Source organism: Mchenga conophoros, linkage group LG16 (assembly GCF_057382185.1).
Source record: "Mchenga conophoros isolate Kocher_MC1m ecotype Shallow Benthic linkage group LG16, M_conophoros_male_GT1.1, whole genome shotgun sequence".
In the NCBI taxonomy this organism is placed as follows: Eukaryota; Metazoa; Chordata; class Actinopteri; order Cichliformes; family Cichlidae; genus Mchenga; species Mchenga conophoros.
The window spans coordinates 6,961,014-6,977,854 of NC_140541.1; the positions used below are offsets into that span (position 1 = coordinate 6,961,014).

Here is a 16,841-nt window from a genome sequence, read left to right on the forward strand (position 1 = left end):
AAGTGCTCAGTGAACCAACCAAAGAGCCCAAGGCATCGACTTGGCCTCCAAACTCCAAAACATTTGATATTGCAGTTGCTACAGATTTCAGATGCTACGCCTCAAAAAAACATAGTCAAGAATCGCCATGAGCTGCGTCTGGTCCCTTCTACAGTTTCAAGTGTGTCCAAAATCATTTGGTTTCATAACCCCAGGTGGGCCAGCATCAGCCCGCAGCCAGACTTTCATCTCTGCACGATGCAACCACATCAGAAGCCATCCGTGACATTTAGCTGCAAAAGTGCTTGAAATGCAGCTACAGTAAAAGTATAAAACACACGAAGAACCACACAGAACGTTTTATAGCATCACTTGCCATTTTAATTTATGTAATTAAATATTGATGAAAAAAAATGAATAAAAACAAAACATTTTAGGCCACATACACGTTTGGAATTAACAGCCCTCCCACATCCACCCTCAGTTTTTATTGTCCAGTTTTCATTTTCCTTCCTGCCTGCTCACAGACACACTGTCAGTGAGCCAAGTCGCATTCTGCAAACTTGGCGGCGTTTTAGGGTTAGCACTGTATCATAAACCAGCAGTAGGTCAGGCTCTGGTAGGCTTGTTTTTCTGAAAATTATTTTTGGTTGACAGCTATGGAACAACTATGGGGGATGTAGGCCAGTTTATAGCAAATACCAAAGGCTTCCCTAAAAGGTCAAGGCCACAAGCTTAAAGCTCTTGAACATGACTGTTTAAAAACAAACAAAAAAAACCTCAACCATTACTCTATAATGGCTCTACGGGGTAAAATAAATAAAAATAAAATAGTAAAAAGGTATTTTTGTCAGACCAGTGCCGATCAAACGTATGCTATCATAGAAAAATAACATCCAAGTCATGCTTTACACTAAATATATCAGCATGATTTAGTCTATAAGGATGTGCTCTGCTCCTCCCACACAACAGGTAAAACAAAAAAGAAACAAATGCTTTAATGTCATTCAGTCTCTTCTTCCTCTGGTTTTCTGAAAGGATGCTGAAACAAGGAATGATTTCCTCTCATTTGAACCCAGTGAATCACTGCCAAAAAAAACTGCCATCTCCTTGAACATAAAATGTCCCACTCCACCTAAAAGAAAGATAAAATCATTAGCATTTGAATAAAAAAGAAAGGGGAAATAAGTGCTGTGCAGTGTAAGTGTGTGGTTCTCTCCACTTAATTACTTTAGATCAATTAGTAATTTTTACTCTTTTGAATCTGGGTATGAATGGATGTCTGTCTCTGGCTGTCTGTTAGCTCAGTGATCAACTGTTAAACTGTCCCGGGTGTGCTCGACCTCCCGCCCAGTAACAGCTGGGATAGGCTCCAGGACCCCTACAATCCTGAATTAAATAAGAACACAGATTGATAAATGGACTTCAAAATAACAGTCTCACCATCTAATTAACCAAGTCACCTATCAAAGACTTGATCCTGTCAATTTTATTCTCACTGGACACCCTTGAACTAAAATGAATTTGGTTTGACAGTTACTATGTTTGCATTTTTGCTGCTGACAGTTGAATTATTGAATTATTTACATCACTGAGCCACAGTACAGTAAAAAGGTTGTGAAGAAAGTCTAGTCAGTGCTAACTTAGGCAACTTACTTGAGTACCAGTCACAGAGGCGTCTCTCTCTTGTGTAAGGCTACACTGGTGGGACCCTCAAACTGCAGTTTGATGGCCCGTTTGAGATTAAGCTGTGGGTCTGTGGTTGTCATAGTGACCATTACATCATCTGGCAAGGCACTACAGGGTGGGACGGGGGAAAAGCTGTAGCAAACCGGTGACAAAATGTTCTTCTGGGGTTTAGAATCCCAAGCTTCCTCTTGAAGTGGGTTCTGAAGCCTGTACGGGTATCCGAGAGGAGCGTTCTCTCGGTTTTTAGCACCTAGCGGTTGGTCCTGTCCTGGCATTATCCCAAGTGAAGCCATTACAGAGTTCCATTTGCCACCTGTGTAATTAGTCCTCTCTGTTTTTATTAAATTTGAGCTTTGTTTGTTTATTTTGTCATGATATTCAAGTCCAGATGATAGGCCTTTCTGAGGCAATTCGTAATTATGCACCATGGCAGTGACTGTGCACACAGTAGGGGGAGGGCTGCCTTTGGGTTGCCTCTTACTGCTTCCGTGGAGACTACCTATGCCCGAGCCCCCTGGTGGAGGGAGGGTGGAATTACGGCTACGACTGCGGGGCAGTGAGTGCTGTTGGATCTGCTGTATAAAGCTGAGGCTGTCAGCTGGCACCGTCTGCACCGTGGCCAGTGAGTGGCAGGTCGATGAGGTTTGGGAGCTCTGCATGGAGTGGAATCGTTCTGCAGTGGATCCTGGAGAAGAAACCGAGGACGATGAGGTTGCAGCAGTTACTTCACCTCCACTACTTTCTGAGATTCCTAAAGATGAGATCATGTTGGATTTTGAAGGGGATACAGTACTAGAGTTAGGCAACACACCTAGATATGGCTTGGCTCCATAGCTCTCCAACATCCTGACAATGTTATAGTGTCCATGTTTCCCAGCCACTTTGACCGGACTGCGGCCATATTTATCCATGTGATTGGGATTTGAGCCTCTTTCTAGAAGCATTGCAACGATGTTAGCATGTCCCTCCTGGGCAGCGATGCTCAGAGCTGTTGCCCCCTGATGGCAAGCAAGGTTTATATTGATGCCACTGGCTTCTAGGAGGCGATGTCCTACTTTAGCGTGTCCTGTCCAAGCCACTGAATGTATTGGTGGTCTCCCCTCTGCATCTTGTGCATTGGGATTCGCCCCGTGTCTTAAAAGTAGGTCTACAATCTCTACAAATCCTTGCCAGGAAGCCACATGAAGCGCTGTACGGCCCTCAGAGTCTCTGGACTCCAGAGGAACACCCCCTTTCTCAATTAGGAGAGTAGCCATATCAAGGCGACCCTCCAATACTAGGAGGTAGAGCAAAGGACGCCCTTCGGCATCCCGGACATCAGTATCAGCCCCTCGTTTCATAAGCAGCTCTGCAACATCAGCATTGCCCTCCAGGAGTGCAGCACTCAAGGCAGAATGCCCATCATAGGCCCTGTGGTCAATGGGAGACCGTCTGTCTAATAGAAGTTTGGCAGTGCTCCAATGGCCTTCTTGGGCAGCTAGTATAAGGGGAGTGCGTCCCTCGATGTCCATCTCTCCAACTCGTGCCATGCTGCCTTCTTCTGTCAAAATGGCACAAACTGCACGATGTCCTTCACACGCAGCAGCGTGCAATGGAGTCCAGCCAAGATCATCTTTATGGTTCTCATCCAGGCCTCGGTCCAGCAATGTACGAACAACCTCTACGCTCCCTCTGGCTGCTGCTAGACATAGTGCCGTCCTGCCTTCACAATCAATGGCATCCACAGCCGCTCCCCAGAAAAGCAGCCGTGACACGGTCTTCATGTGTCCCATTGCTGCTGCTGCCAGGAGGGGAGTAACAGCAGCAGCAGCAGGCACACTGCCGTCAGGTCCAGCAGTTTCATCTACGTCAGCACCAGCTTCTAACAAAAGCTCGACTACATCTTCATGGCCCTCATAGGATGCAAGAAGAAGCGGTGTCATTCCATCATGGTCTCTGTGCCCTGGATCTGCTCCACGCTCCAGTAACAGACTTGCTACCTCTCCAAAACCTTTGACCCCTGCTGCTGTAGGGACACAGACAGCTGCAACTGACAGAGCAGTGCGTCCATCTCCATCAGCCAAATCAACACGTGCATTGTGGTCCAACAATATTGCCACTGCTTCATGATGTCCCATATAGGCAGCTGCGATAAGTGGCGTGCGGTCCTTGCTATCAGCTTTGTCAACTTGAGCCCCATAGTCCAGTAGTGTGAGAACAATTTCATCATGACCGCCCCATGCAGCAGCTCTGAGAGCAGTTCGGCCCTCGCTGTCACATCCATCTACATCTGCTCCTGCATCCAGCAGTAGATGGACAGCCTCAGCGTGTCCACCCCAAGCTGCAGAGCGCAACGCTGTCCATCCTTCATTGTCAACATGCTCCATCATCTGTACTGCAGTTTTTTGGTCCTGGCTCTTGGCCCATTCCAGGAGTTCAGACAACACTTTGACGTGACCCTGCCTGGAGGCTAAAGTCAGTGGCGTCTGACCCTGATGATCACTGATCAGTGGATCAGAGCCATGTGAAAGGAGAAGTTTAGCTAAATTTGCAGAACCCTCGTGGGCTGCACTAGCAAGCAGAGTCTGTCCATCTGTAGAACCAGGCTGGTTTACAGACATGCCACTGGCAAGCAGGTCCTTTATATACGTCTCCCTTTCAAGTGTCTGTTGCACATCAATTCCTTCTTTACCTACACTATGCATTGCATCACTTGAGTCTGCTCCAGAAAAAAAGGTTCGAGAGACTAGTCCACTTCTCATCAGCAATTGAGCAACATCCTGACTCACTGAAACAGGAAGCTGAGCTAAGGATGTGGCAAGTGCTTTACTGCAGGTGGGGTTAAGAGCACGTACACCTGCCCACAGCATCCACAGTGCCAAAAATGCAGGTTTATCTTTATGGTGCCCTGAGCAAATTAAGTGTGTGGCTAGCTGGCAAGTTTCCTCAACGTCAAGGTTAGGTCCCTGTAGAGTCAGAGATGATGCAAGCATGCTATGACCTTCTGTTCTGCTACACAGATATTTCTGTGTGCAGTACTTAACATCTGTCAGCCACTCTGTAAAGCTTGCATGAAAAATTAATTTGGTGCCTCCGGTTCCATCGATTAGGAGCGCAGAGAGGGTTTCGAGATTGTTCTCAAAGTCCTGAAGACTTAATAAGGTGTCCTGAGTCCAGACTGCCATGAATAGCTGCTGGGGTGTTAGGGGCCTCGGGGCAGCCAAGAGGGCATTGAGGAGAGGCCTTACGTAGATGAAGCGCCCTCGGGGAAACAATCTCTGGCACAGCCAAAGGTAGAGTCCGTTGAGAGTCCCGGGGATGTCCCGGATCTCTCGCAGACCCACCAGCGAAGCTGCCACACCGTCCAGAACACGCTGAAGAAAAAGAAAGCAGCCGCCACTTTTGATGTGCAGAAGATTCAGCATATCAGCGGTATCAGGGGTGAGCTGTCGACGAAGCGCTGCTTCTTCATCCAGACGACAGAGGATGTACTGCTGTACGTCACGGACTGCTGGAGGCTTCCGCAGATCATCCAGACAGAGTTTACGAAAACCTACAAACAGATAGGACAGTTGTTTGTTTGTTTGTTTTAAATCTTCAATAAAGTTTTTTATATTCCTCATGGATTCTATCTACAGTTTTTTTTTAGGTTTTAAATTTTTTCAGTCTTATGTGATGCTTTGTTTTTTTTGCTTCTTATTTTGAAAACTCTATGCCAGCTTGTTCTAGTGTAATGGTAGACCTCCAGCTAACAATTTATCTAAGTCCTGGATGATTTGGTATAAAGTTCCACTTTTAATGTGGCAAAATGGAGAATGTGCTTAGCAGGTGTAGAAATAAAACCACGTTAGCTTAGCACCTCAGGCAACACCCTAAGTAGCACCTGGTCTAAGGAGCTTGGAAAGAAAAGCGTCTGGACTTCTTTAAGTTGCTGAAGACGTTTCACGTTTCACCTGATTGTGACCGACACCTGTCTTCACACCTTGGCTCGTGTGATTAGGTAGAGGAGCATTGGGGGGGGGACGGACACTCCCACAGAACTTAAATCTGGGACTCTCCACCGTTTGACCCTAGAACTGAAGAAGCTTCTCGGATGAGAGGTGAAACATCTTCAAGCAACTTAAAAGAGTCCAGAGGCTTTTCTTTCCGAGCTTCTACGATGAGCTGGATGACTGAGAACCTTCACAGACCGAAGTAGCATCTCAATAGAAATTTTGAAAATTCTTGTTTGTTTACTGTATTGCAGTGAACCGCCAATTAAACTACTTGGTCAGTGTTTGTCAGTGCATTTTTAGATGACAAAAATAGTGATTTCACTGCACAATCATGGCCACACCCTAACCAACCCATATGTCATCTTGTGTTCACATGTAACTGATCGCATTTATTTATTTTGTAATATATTGCATAATCTTATAAGAGAAGTATGTACATACTTGAGAACATCTTGCACAGGGCCTTATTTTGGCGGCGGACCGAACAGACGAGCAGCAACCAGCTGGGCAGCAGGTGTTGACTGCAGGCTAAAAGCTCTGCAATGGAGCCACTCTTCCTAACTCCTTCCCTTGGTCCATATTCTACGTCCAGAGAGTCTATAACCATCATCAGAGTCTGGGCAGGAGGAGGAAGGTCCGACAGGGGTTCCAACACTGCTCTAAGGACATGCGAGGAAGAGGCAGACACACAGTGCAAGACATTACACTTAAGACAATGTAATAACAGCAGGATTCGTGGGTTGATAATAGAGTTGAAAAAGAAAAGTAACATTGCGAACACTCGTTTGTGCCAACAAAGCAGATTAGATCTTTCGCACATTGTCAGTGTGAGTCACTGGGAGTGACAGTCAGACTTTGCTGCGACTTCAGGCATCTTTATTTAAAGTGTGGAGTTTAATTTTTTACTGTATTTTATGGAAGTTTTTTCATTGTTTTCCATATGTTGAATCTTCAGTAATACTGGAGTCATAATCAGTTTCATTCAGCCATTGAAAAAGAACTCAATAAAAAAAGTAAGCAAATGTCAGGCAAACTAAGCAATTCCATTTACACTTTCACAGTAATTTAGGTCAAATCCAAACTACAAGTGGGTAAACAAGAGTCAACCAGGACAACTGCTATCAGATGCTTCTGCAGTAAAATTAAAGCCGACTCTCATGTTAACCTGTTAACACAGATATCAAACTGTAACCAAGAGAACTAAACAGCAATTTAGCCCCACACCCCACACTTTCATTAAACACCGGAACAAGCTGCAAAACCATAAAACAATTACAAACTTGGCTAAAGCTAAAATAGCGGCGTCACTGCCTTTTAATCACTGCGGTCAGCACCCACACCCTGCTGTGATCTGATGGTGACTCAGGTTAATGGAACATGTGAATTTACAGCTCCACCCTGGTCTCTCTCTCACACACACGCTATCAAACTGGCAATTCTTTTCACATTATTATTATTATTATTATTATTATTATTATTATTATTATTATTATTATTATTATTATGGATGCACGGCAAAGACACCACTGAACTTCTTGACCCTGATGTCCAATCATAGTGGTGCAGGAGAAAAAAGAAAAAAAACATTTGGAGAAGCTGCACTTCCGTGTCATGGGTGCAGGTCAGCAGCAGTATTATAGCAAAACTTCTCACCTGAGAAAAAAGTAACACCCCTAGAGGGATCATTCAAATTTCCAAATATCGATAGTACAATACCAATATCGAATCAATGCCAGTACTGGTATTGGTATCAGATTGATACTAGCACAAGAGGATCAATACTTTGTTTCCATCCAAGTTCAGCATGTAGTCCGGTGATTTAGTCGTTATAAAATTTGTTCAGAATTTGCAAATATATGATTATTCAATTCAGTTTTCTTTTTATAGCACCAAATCACAACAACAGTTGCCTAAAGGTGCTTAAAATTCACCTCATAGGTCATGACACACTGCTCTTCAATTCAATTTTATTTATATAGCGCCAAATCACAACAAAAGTCGCCTCAAGGCGCTTCATAGATACAGAGAAAAACCCAACAATCATATGACCCCCTATGAGCAAGCACTTTGGCGACAGTGGGAAGGAAAAACTCCCTTTTAACAGGAAGAAACCTCCGGCAGAACCAGGCTCAGGGAGGGGCGGCCATCTGCTGCGACCGGTTGGGGTCGCAGCAGATGGCCTTATACATACATAAGCTGGCTTTATAAATTTAAAGCATCAGCGCTATTATCGACAACACTACTTGGAATTACTTGGTATCCAATCGATGCCACGATGTGTAGTATTGCACAGCGCTAGTTTTCAGAAGAGCTTTACAGCTGGCAAAAATGCCTTATCCTGCAACAAACACAGGGTGTGGGTTTGCATGTGAGCTGTCATTAGTGTTAATGTCTGTGTTTAAAAATGACCACAAGGTCCAGGTACCATTAGAGGCCAAACAGGTTTTCATCTAATGGATTTAACAGTTGTTGTCTTTTTGTTTGTTTGTTTTAGAAGTAAAAAGTCAAGAGGAGAGAAACTTTAATCTCAAAATAATGTCACATATTCAACATTATATTTAAAAAAAAAAAAAAAAAAAAAAAAAAAAAACTACCTCAAAAGAGTTTCACTCAGACTTAAACAATCTAAAGTAAGCTGGGTCACTAACTGCTTACACTCAGGGGTCAAGAATTAATCAGCTCTGGATTCATATGTACATAATAAGGAGTGGGAGGAGAAGTTTCACCACTTTAAATATATATAAAAAAAATTAGTCATCTCTATAACGATTATACTTTAGGCCTAATAGTTATCTCATGCATGGATGAGACACTAAAACAAACAGGATTATATGCATGTTCTGAAACAAATGGCACCACCCCAAACAGTTCCCAAGTTTATATGATCAGTTAATGTATCTGTTATTTTGAAATTAAATAGCTTTTCGTGAGTAGGGTTTGAATTAATAAAAGGAAGCAAATCCTCAGATTTGATAGGCTGGGAGCGGCCACTGGTAGTTTTGTGAGATTGTGGCTTTATTTGATGAATCATCAAAGCTGCTTACAAAAGGTCTTTTGCAATGTCTTGAGGTCACTAATATTTCAAGACTTAGCTAACCAGATAATAGACTCGACCTTTATTATCAAGTATATTACGCAGTAAAAAGAAGAGCGACATCCTGCTCTGAGTGATGATTTCAGCGAGGTTATGACAAGCTTATCATAGCACTGCGCGCTTTTAGTTATCTGATTAAAACAACACTCCCTCAGCGGGCTAACACTCTGATGTGAGGAGGAGGAAGGGTAATTCTTTCATTCAGGTGACACAGTCATTTAACATGGGTGATCTAGTTGGATAAATCCTGTAGAGACAACTGTATTTGTATTGTATACTTTTAATATATTTTCTTACACACACAGGACATTGCAGCCAATGCTATGTGCACTTTAAAGTATGGTGGCTTTACTCGAACTGATATGAAAGATGTTCAACACAATTCACTACCTATTACTGAGCTTACTTAGAAAGAGCTTCACTACAAGCCGCCCATTTGTCCTGCTGTTGACTGTCATTACTGCTGTCATGGGAAGTCCAGCGGCAGTTTGTAGCACTTTGTCATCAGATTATGTGTCTCCCAAGAAGCTAGCATAGCCACAAGTGTCCAGTGAGGCAGTGACTGGGTGAACAGTCAGCTCGTGTGTCTGAAATGATACATTTTCCCAGCTTGGCACTTAGGTTAGTGCGAACACCAAAAAGGGCACGACCCAGTATTGAACAGTTGTTTCTATGGCTCGGATTAAAATCAATATAAGACACCAGTTTAGCGAACAGACCCAGACAGAGGGAGCACTGCACTACACACAGGCTTATTTTCCTTCTCTTTCACTGCCAATTCAAATCCACGTTTCTTCAATTTGTCCATGGGTGTCCTGACACAGTGGAGCTTCACCCGCAGCCACCTTCTCTCAAAAGAGCCCCCCCAACACAAACAGCTGCTGGCTGCGAGCCAGTCTGAGGGGAATGTGCAATTCAGCTCAGCACTTCACACCAGAGGAGAGCAAACAGAGGAGGAGTGCAGAAGCGCTCCGACTCACCGCAAAGCAAACACACCGGCAACGTGTCAAAGTCTCAGAGAGGAGAGTGACCTCGCTGACCGGTGCCGAGACGGTCACCGGGGAGCCGGAGGCATTTTTTCACCTCTTTGTCCCCCTCAGTCTCTGAAAGGATGTTATGTTGTAAATAACACTGCAGCGTTCATTCACTGGAGGCCCCATTGTGTGTTGTGAATGGGCGGCATTATGAGGGGGAGACATAAATATAAGACGAGGAAGAATGGCTGCTGCACACTTTTCCTGCGACTGTCCCGGCTTCTGTTTGCCGCTCACTGCAGCTTTTACATGTACAGACTGTGAGGCAGTTAACTGCCTGCTTGAGAGTCTAAACACCTGCAGAAAGCCACCTTTATTTAGACAAAAACAAAGATAACCTTTAAGCTCTGCTGGAGCATTTTCCCACAACATGAACAGCTGCTCGTGCTTTACTCTGTTTTTGTTTTGAGAGTGAGGCAGCTTCACTCTTTACATGCACATTACTTCATGACAGCAGCCTTTATTCAGCTCACTTTTTATCTACTGGATCATGGTATTTAGGGTGGTCCTCTCTCAGAAGGCAGACCAGACAGCACTACTGTTTTTGAGCTCAGTGATCTTAAGTGGAGATGTGGGAAAAACTTCAGCTTCACCGAACTGCAAACAATGAAAAGGGAGCTTCGCAAAATGTGTTAACACTGGAAACCCGTGAATTCAAACCCAAGCCGAGTCCATCCAAGTAAAAAGGTCGAAGGTAAGGTGGCTTTGTGAGATGTCCACAACTAACTCTGCTAGTCCTTCCCCCAATTACAGGAGCTCATACCAACTCTGGCAATTCAGCAAGTGTTGGAAATGACGTTTAGCTTACTACTTTAATCTTTCATGCAATAAAATGAATAAAATTTCAGACTTTCTGCCACAAAACCAAAAAAGTTATATAGATTTCAATGCATGGAACTGGATTCAAACAATAACAGCCCTAATCCTAGATGCTGTCAAATAACCGGATGGTCACGGATTGAATTTCATAGCTTCTGTGTTGCATAAAGTTAAGATCATCATGTTAACAAAACACAAAATGGGTCATCAGCAGGTTGACAGTAAACAGATAACATCATTGTAAATACACGATCTGTTAACAGCTACATTTAAAACTAAATACTCAAACAGGCCACTTATACAACAGCACCGAGCTGCAGTGCCAGGACTCCGTCGGCCTGTTTTCATTGATTTTGGAATCTGATAAACTGCTTTTCCCCACGCACGAAGTCGGAACTTTGCTCCGGCTTTCATCATCAGCGTCATGATTTACAGACCCCCACATAAATTCTGCTGTGATGAGCTGGGCATGAGCCATACCCTTGAACGTGCACATACACGCTGAGCACCTGGATTTGTTTCAGGCAACTTTCTTTTCCCTTTCATTTAGAAGAAGTGGGAAATTTCCCACTGATGTGTTTCAACAAAACTGATCTCAAAAGATGGAAGCGCTGACTTTTTGTAGGACACCAAAACAAAGAAAAAAAAAAACCAAACAAAATAAACATGGTACAAACCTCTTGAAGGTCTCATTAGGGTCTCTTTGACACATGAGAGGCTCCAGGGCAGAGGATACCGATGGGCTGTTAAGGAGCTCTTCGTACCCTGGAGAGAGGAGAGGAGAGGCCCTCAGCTGTTCCACCAAGCCCAGGACAAACCTCCACAGCACTATACTCGTCTGTTCCTCCCTCTGGCAGAAGTGGGCCGCAAGGCAACGCTGTGCCAACCCAACTGCCAGCCCTGCCTTTGAGGTGGGGGACACCACCTCGGTGCACAGAGCTGTCTTCCCGGCACCAGGTCCCCCCGTTACCAGGATCCCGGGAGCTTGCCCGGGCCCCGAGCGGGCATCCAGGCAGCGACGCAGCTTGTCCAGGGCCCATTCCCGGCAATAAAAACGCCGGCCCCGAAGCAAGCTGGAGCTGCTGCCAAATCCACTGCTGCTCATTTGTTCCTGGGGTCCTGACATCCAGGGGACAACTTAGCACTGTGAATGTCACATCCCATACTCGGTGACTAACTCCACTCCTCTTTGTGGTACAGCTGCAGCCGGTGTGTGTGTGACAGCTCTAGGCAATAACTGGATATTTCTTTAGCTTGTCAGTTTCTGAAAGTGTTGCATCAGGCGATTATTATCGCTAGTTGTCTTTCTCCCGTAGGTCCCAAGGTGTAAGGCTGACAAAAAAAAAAAAAAAAAAAGAGTCAGAAAAAGGTTAAGTCAGGAAAGGTGCACCTCTTCATTCTCTCTCAACGTCTTGATCTTTGTGTCGCCGAGTCTGAAATGCTACAGTTCACCATGCTTCTCGTGGGGGATCATGGAGCTGCTCTGTCAGATATCAAGAAAGAGGGAGAAGGAAATGAGGAATGAGTCAATGACAGCATGTATCTCACCCCCTCCCCTGTCTGAGTCGCCCTCCGTGTGCTCCAATTACAGCCACAGTTTCCCCTCTTCTCTCACTTTCTGTCCTGCTTCTTTTTTGAGAATCGACCCAAAACTGCAGCTGTAGCATGACATTTTTTTCCCCTTTCCCACACCCACGATCTTTGCCTTCCCTCAACCCCCCCATCTCTCTCTCGCTCTCTCTCATGCCTTCCGGTTTTTCTTGTTTTGTTTTTTTTGTCTCCACCCTCTCTCAGTGTTTCACAGCATGTCCGGGCATGCACGGGTGATCAAGGTAGAGGAGTGGTGAGCCACTCTACAGCTGACAGGTGGGAGGAGTTACCTGGGGTCAAGGTTCAATCGCAGGACACTCCGTCAGCTGTAGGAAAGGTATCTGCCAGACTACAGCACTAAAGTTTTGTGTCAAGAAGGTAAGTTGTGTTGCTGGCATCAAAACACGAGCCTCGAATTTCACTTTTTGTTCTGATTCACTTTGAGTTAATTAATTAGTCATAAATCATTTACTAGGCGAAAGTGCCAAACATTTTATCCTCCTTATATCATTATAAAGCGAATGTGTTTGATATTTTGACTGCTGATCTAGAGCAAAACAGCTCACTCACTGAGAAAATATAATGACATATCCTTTGTTTTCTGTTATTTATGGGAAGCGTTTCAGCAGTAACACCAATCATAACACCGCTAATTTGACTATTCTCTTTCTGACTTCCACTTTGCTGATTAAAACCTAGTTTTTAATTAAAGTGTGATGAGGGCGCATGCAAACTGGAAAACATAAACAAATCAAACAGAGTCCTCTGAACCTTTCTGAATTATTACACGTTTAGGAGCTCACTTCTCCTACCTGTACTTTCATTAAAGAGGGGCGGCATCTTCTTCGGTCAAACACACTCTGGCATTTCCTGGACCAGCGTTACACCCTACATTTAAAACAAACAAAAAAGAGGATCAGCAAATCAAGTTTTTAGTTTCTATTTTGTGGTAGCCAATCATGATGGACAAACCGGGAGAAAAAAAAATATGCTGGAGGAACACTAACCTCTTTATTTTCTGTGCAATTAAAAGCACCTTTTGAGAGCTCCTGTATGTATGATTATGTTATCTGCTGTTTTTAAAAGCCGTCCCACAACATTCCACATTTTTTCCTGCTGTGAGGCAAACACTGAAAAGCTGAATGGTTGGGTTTTTGAGCCTATATGATACCAAGCACATGTCACACATATCCATTTTTCACATATGAGACAATGAAGAGAAGAAAAAAAAAAAGCTTCTACATGCAAACTGCCAATACATACTTTAAGTTCTTCTGATTGGACAAAAAAGTGTATAGTATCACGAAAAGGCAGTAAAAAGACGAGTCTGGTTCTCATGAAGATCTTTGAAGAATTCGGACAAAGAATGCAACGGGCCTCTGAGATAAACTCGGCGTGGTGACGATGTTGATGAGCGTGCACGCTGTTCTTCATTTCAAGTCAGTGACTAATCAAGCATCAGCTACAGGAAGCTGAATCTGACGGATGAGACTGTGATTTAACACTTGAAAGACCCTGCTGCTGTGCATATCATCGACAGCACGCCAGCCTGCTGACAGCGTAATTCAAAGAGCAAAGGAAGCCAAGAGCCACCAGCCGACGTTCCCAACCTGTGCAACTTTTAGTCTGTATGCTTTCTCAGGCAAGGAATACCCTCCTATAGGTGGATGACACATATGCTGCACCGTCGGCTGACAAGTGCCAAATACTGAAAATCAACTAGAGAATGAGAGATGTGCTGTTTTAGCAGCACACTGATGACAGTAATGAGCAAACTTGGCACCAAGCAGAGAAGTTGTCTACATTCTTGTCATTACTTGTGGTTACTAACAAAGCCCTTTGGACCTGCTATGCAGCCTGAGCAGATACTGGTGCAGAACCCAAAGCTGAAGCCTTCAATAGCAAGCTGTCTAAGTAGAAGTCAAATAAAGCCAGACTCCCTACCATGCCTAATTTATTCATTTATGTATTCAGTTAGAAAAAGTTAAACATTGACGGAATCAAAAGTTATTCAGACTGTAAGGTTGGAATTATTTAGGAATACAATCATCTGTCACTACTGAAGATGACTTTTCAGGCACCAGAAGCAGACACCCAGAAAATAAGGTACCTCTAACTCCATGCTCCAATTACAGTAACCCGGTTTCTCATGCAGTGTGAACCTAAAGTGCATGTGAATGCACTGAATGAAGTTGCTAGGCAACCAGCAAAGAGGTTGCACACCATTCCATTAAGATTTTTTTCCCTTTTCTTACACCCTCTGACTCCCACAAGAAAACTGAAAAAAAATGTGTGCGTACAACTTACAGCATTTGTGTGGAAGTCTGAGCAATGTGATTATTTGCTCTGGAGCTGAAGGTTCAGCACAGAATTGAAGCAAGCTGCTGTGCTTTGTGTTATGACTAAAACAGGGCAAAGAAAAGACAGCCCAACTCTACCTGCTGTACCAGAAATTAAAAAGCGGAGTCAGACCGATCGATACTGGATTTTTGGGGTTGAGACAAACACTCATTTTATAACATTTTAACTGTACATTAAAGGAAAACCCTTAAACCAACAGTGAGGCAAACCAGTAGCTCTGTTGTGCCATTATGAGCACTTTTAAGTGTTCTCTTCCATGATGACAGGATCTACATGCACACTAGGCCTACACAAATGGCTGATTGAGTAAGATGTGATTCTAATGTTGCTGTTTACTGTTAAGCGGTGCACATACAGGATGAGACTAGAGGTTATGCAGAAAAGACAGAGCATGAAAGTGACTTAAAGAGATCACAGGTGAAATAACTGCGGTGGGGACCAAGTTAAGAGCAGAAGACTGAGTGGGAAATATGCAAGATGATCATCTGTGCAGAAGTGCCTACAACGTCCACCACAGCAACCAGCATCCCCTTCAAAAAATCCACACACCGCAAGCAATTCCCTTGATATGTGGACAAAGCTTCAGACTTAGCATCATCAAAACATCAGCTGAGGGAATCATTTTTCTCCAGAATGATTTTTCGCCCCTCCAGTAGAGTTCCAGTGGAACATTAGACTATACTGGTGCATATCGGTGCTACTATAGGGTTCACAAAAAGAGAGATGGATAAATGACATCCATTTCCCGGCAGCTGAAGGCTGTTTCCTGAAGCGGTTCTTTCGCTCCTTCCACATTTCTTAACAAAAGACGCAAAAAGCAGAGTTTGCTGCAACTGTGATGCACATGCATTTACACAGCGCCTTTTTTCTGGTCGTACAAGCCACATTTTCACAAAAACTATAAATTCATGCAGTGTTTTATTCTATACACTTCAAGCACTTCGCGTGTGCATAGCCAATTTACAGTCACCAATTAATCGAACAAAAAATGTAATTTTTTCTTGAAAATGATTATTAGCTCATGTTAATCAACGTCACAAGGTCATTATCTGCAAATACCTTCAGACGATTCTTTATCACCGGATCACAAATTCCCACAATTACCCAGCGTACACGGCACACAGCAGATCAGCTGCAAGCACTCTGGACGCGTTTGTCTCGCTGCTGGAATCCACAGGTTGTCAGCGTGCCTGCTCCCACACCAAATGCTGGACGATTCTCCCACAGGTGTGACCAAAGATATCCCGTGATAATGTGTCAAACTGCTTCATTAGGCGTCGCCATTCAAAATATGAGCACAAATCTGTTCGCGGAAAGGCTGTTTTTAGTCAAAGCTCACAGAGAAAAAAAAATCTCCCTCCTGTGCAGCAGGACACCGCATCTGACTTGTAAATGCACACAGCGTGATCTTACCTGCCACGAACGCTGCTCTTCTCCGTCTGCCGCTCAGAGGCTCACACTCCCACAGCCCCACAGCACTTCACCGGATTTTAATCACGTGTCTCCAACAATTCTTCATACCATCACCTTAAAGGTGAACTTAATCCTACTGGGAATTACATTTAAAGGACAGTCATTCCTTCCTTACTCTTTAAACAGTGTGTTTTGAGGGCACACATTTAGACTGGACAACAGATTTTACTACTTATGCTAAATATAGTTAAGAGAAATAAAAAAAATCTAAAGATAAAGCAAAGAAAGCGTAAACCGTCGAATTTGATTGCTTATTTTATTTTATTTTGCTGAAACTGCACATTCACTGACAATAATAGATACTGGGCCTTTCATTTTAAAAAACATCTTTCTTGCAATAAGAGGAGCTGGTTTTTAAAGTGACCTGTGAGTGACGTGTTTGCACCAAAGCAAACAGACTCTGCTTTAAGCCACGAGATCCGGTAAACGGTCCCATAATCACAGTTGAACTCACAGTGAGATGAGAAGTGACCTTGTTAGCCGATTGTTCACATTCTAATATATACGTATAATAATAAAATTAAATACCAAAAATCATTTTCAAAAAAAGATTTAGCAAGTTTGCAAAATGAAATATAATGCACATAATTATGTTTAAACATAGAGTCCACACACATATAGATAAAATATGTGAAAGAGGTATGAAAAAGACACCAAAGACTTATTCAGTAAAAATGCATCATCATCATCATTGTTGTTGTTGTTGTAGTTGTATGTGACCTCCTAATTTGAATTCACTTCAGGACTGTAAAGAAGAAATATTTTTATCCCTTTCATTCCTGTTGCGCAGAAGTCAGTGACTGAGTTCTACAGACCCCTGGTGGCTAT

The 16,841-nt window shown here is 43.6% G+C and overlaps 1 protein-coding gene across 7 annotated transcripts; it reads right to left on the reverse strand.

The window, feature by feature from the left end:
• Positions 1 to 332: 332 nt before the first annotated feature.
• Positions 333 to 16,524, reverse strand: ankrd50l (ankyrin repeat domain 50-like). Of its 7 annotated transcripts, XM_085249596.1 has the most exons (7): positions 15,954 to 16,524; positions 15,600 to 15,843; positions 12,992 to 13,067; positions 11,267 to 12,072; positions 6,084 to 6,301; positions 1,636 to 5,200; positions 333 to 1,114 (listed from the first exon to the last, which is right to left on the reverse strand). In XM_085249596.1, the coding sequence occupies exons 4-6, from the start codon at positions 11,713 to 11,715 to the stop codon at positions 1,647 to 1,649; spliced, it is 4,221 nt and encodes a 1,406-aa protein (XP_085105722.1). In that variant the 5' UTR covers positions 11,716 to 12,072; positions 12,992 to 13,067; positions 15,600 to 15,843; positions 15,954 to 16,524; the 3' UTR covers positions 333 to 1,114; positions 1,636 to 1,646. The 7 variants fall into 7 exon arrangements, with proteins under 7 accessions (XP_085105722.1, XP_085105723.1, XP_085105724.1 ...); XM_085249597.1 differs by lacking the exon at positions 15,600 to 15,843; XM_085249598.1 differs by lacking the exon at positions 15,954 to 16,524 and having other exon boundaries at positions 15,645 to 15,940.
• Positions 16,525 to 16,841: the final 317 nt, after the last annotated feature.

Bases quoted from the DNA above. Each gene is read 5' to 3' on its own strand.
- ankrd50l (XM_085249597.1), bottom strand. From the start codon at position 11,715: ATGTCAGGACCCCAGGAACAAATGAGCAGCAGTGGATTTGGCAGCAGC. The intron at 6,302-11,266 runs GTTTGTACCATG...GCATGTCCTTAG, and splicing joins CCTAATGAGACCTTCAAGAG to AGCAGTGTTGGAACCCCTGT. The intron at 5,201-6,083 runs GTATGTACATAC...ATCTGTTTGTAG, and splicing joins CCTGTGCAAGATGTTCTCAA to GTTTTCGTAAACTCTGTCTG.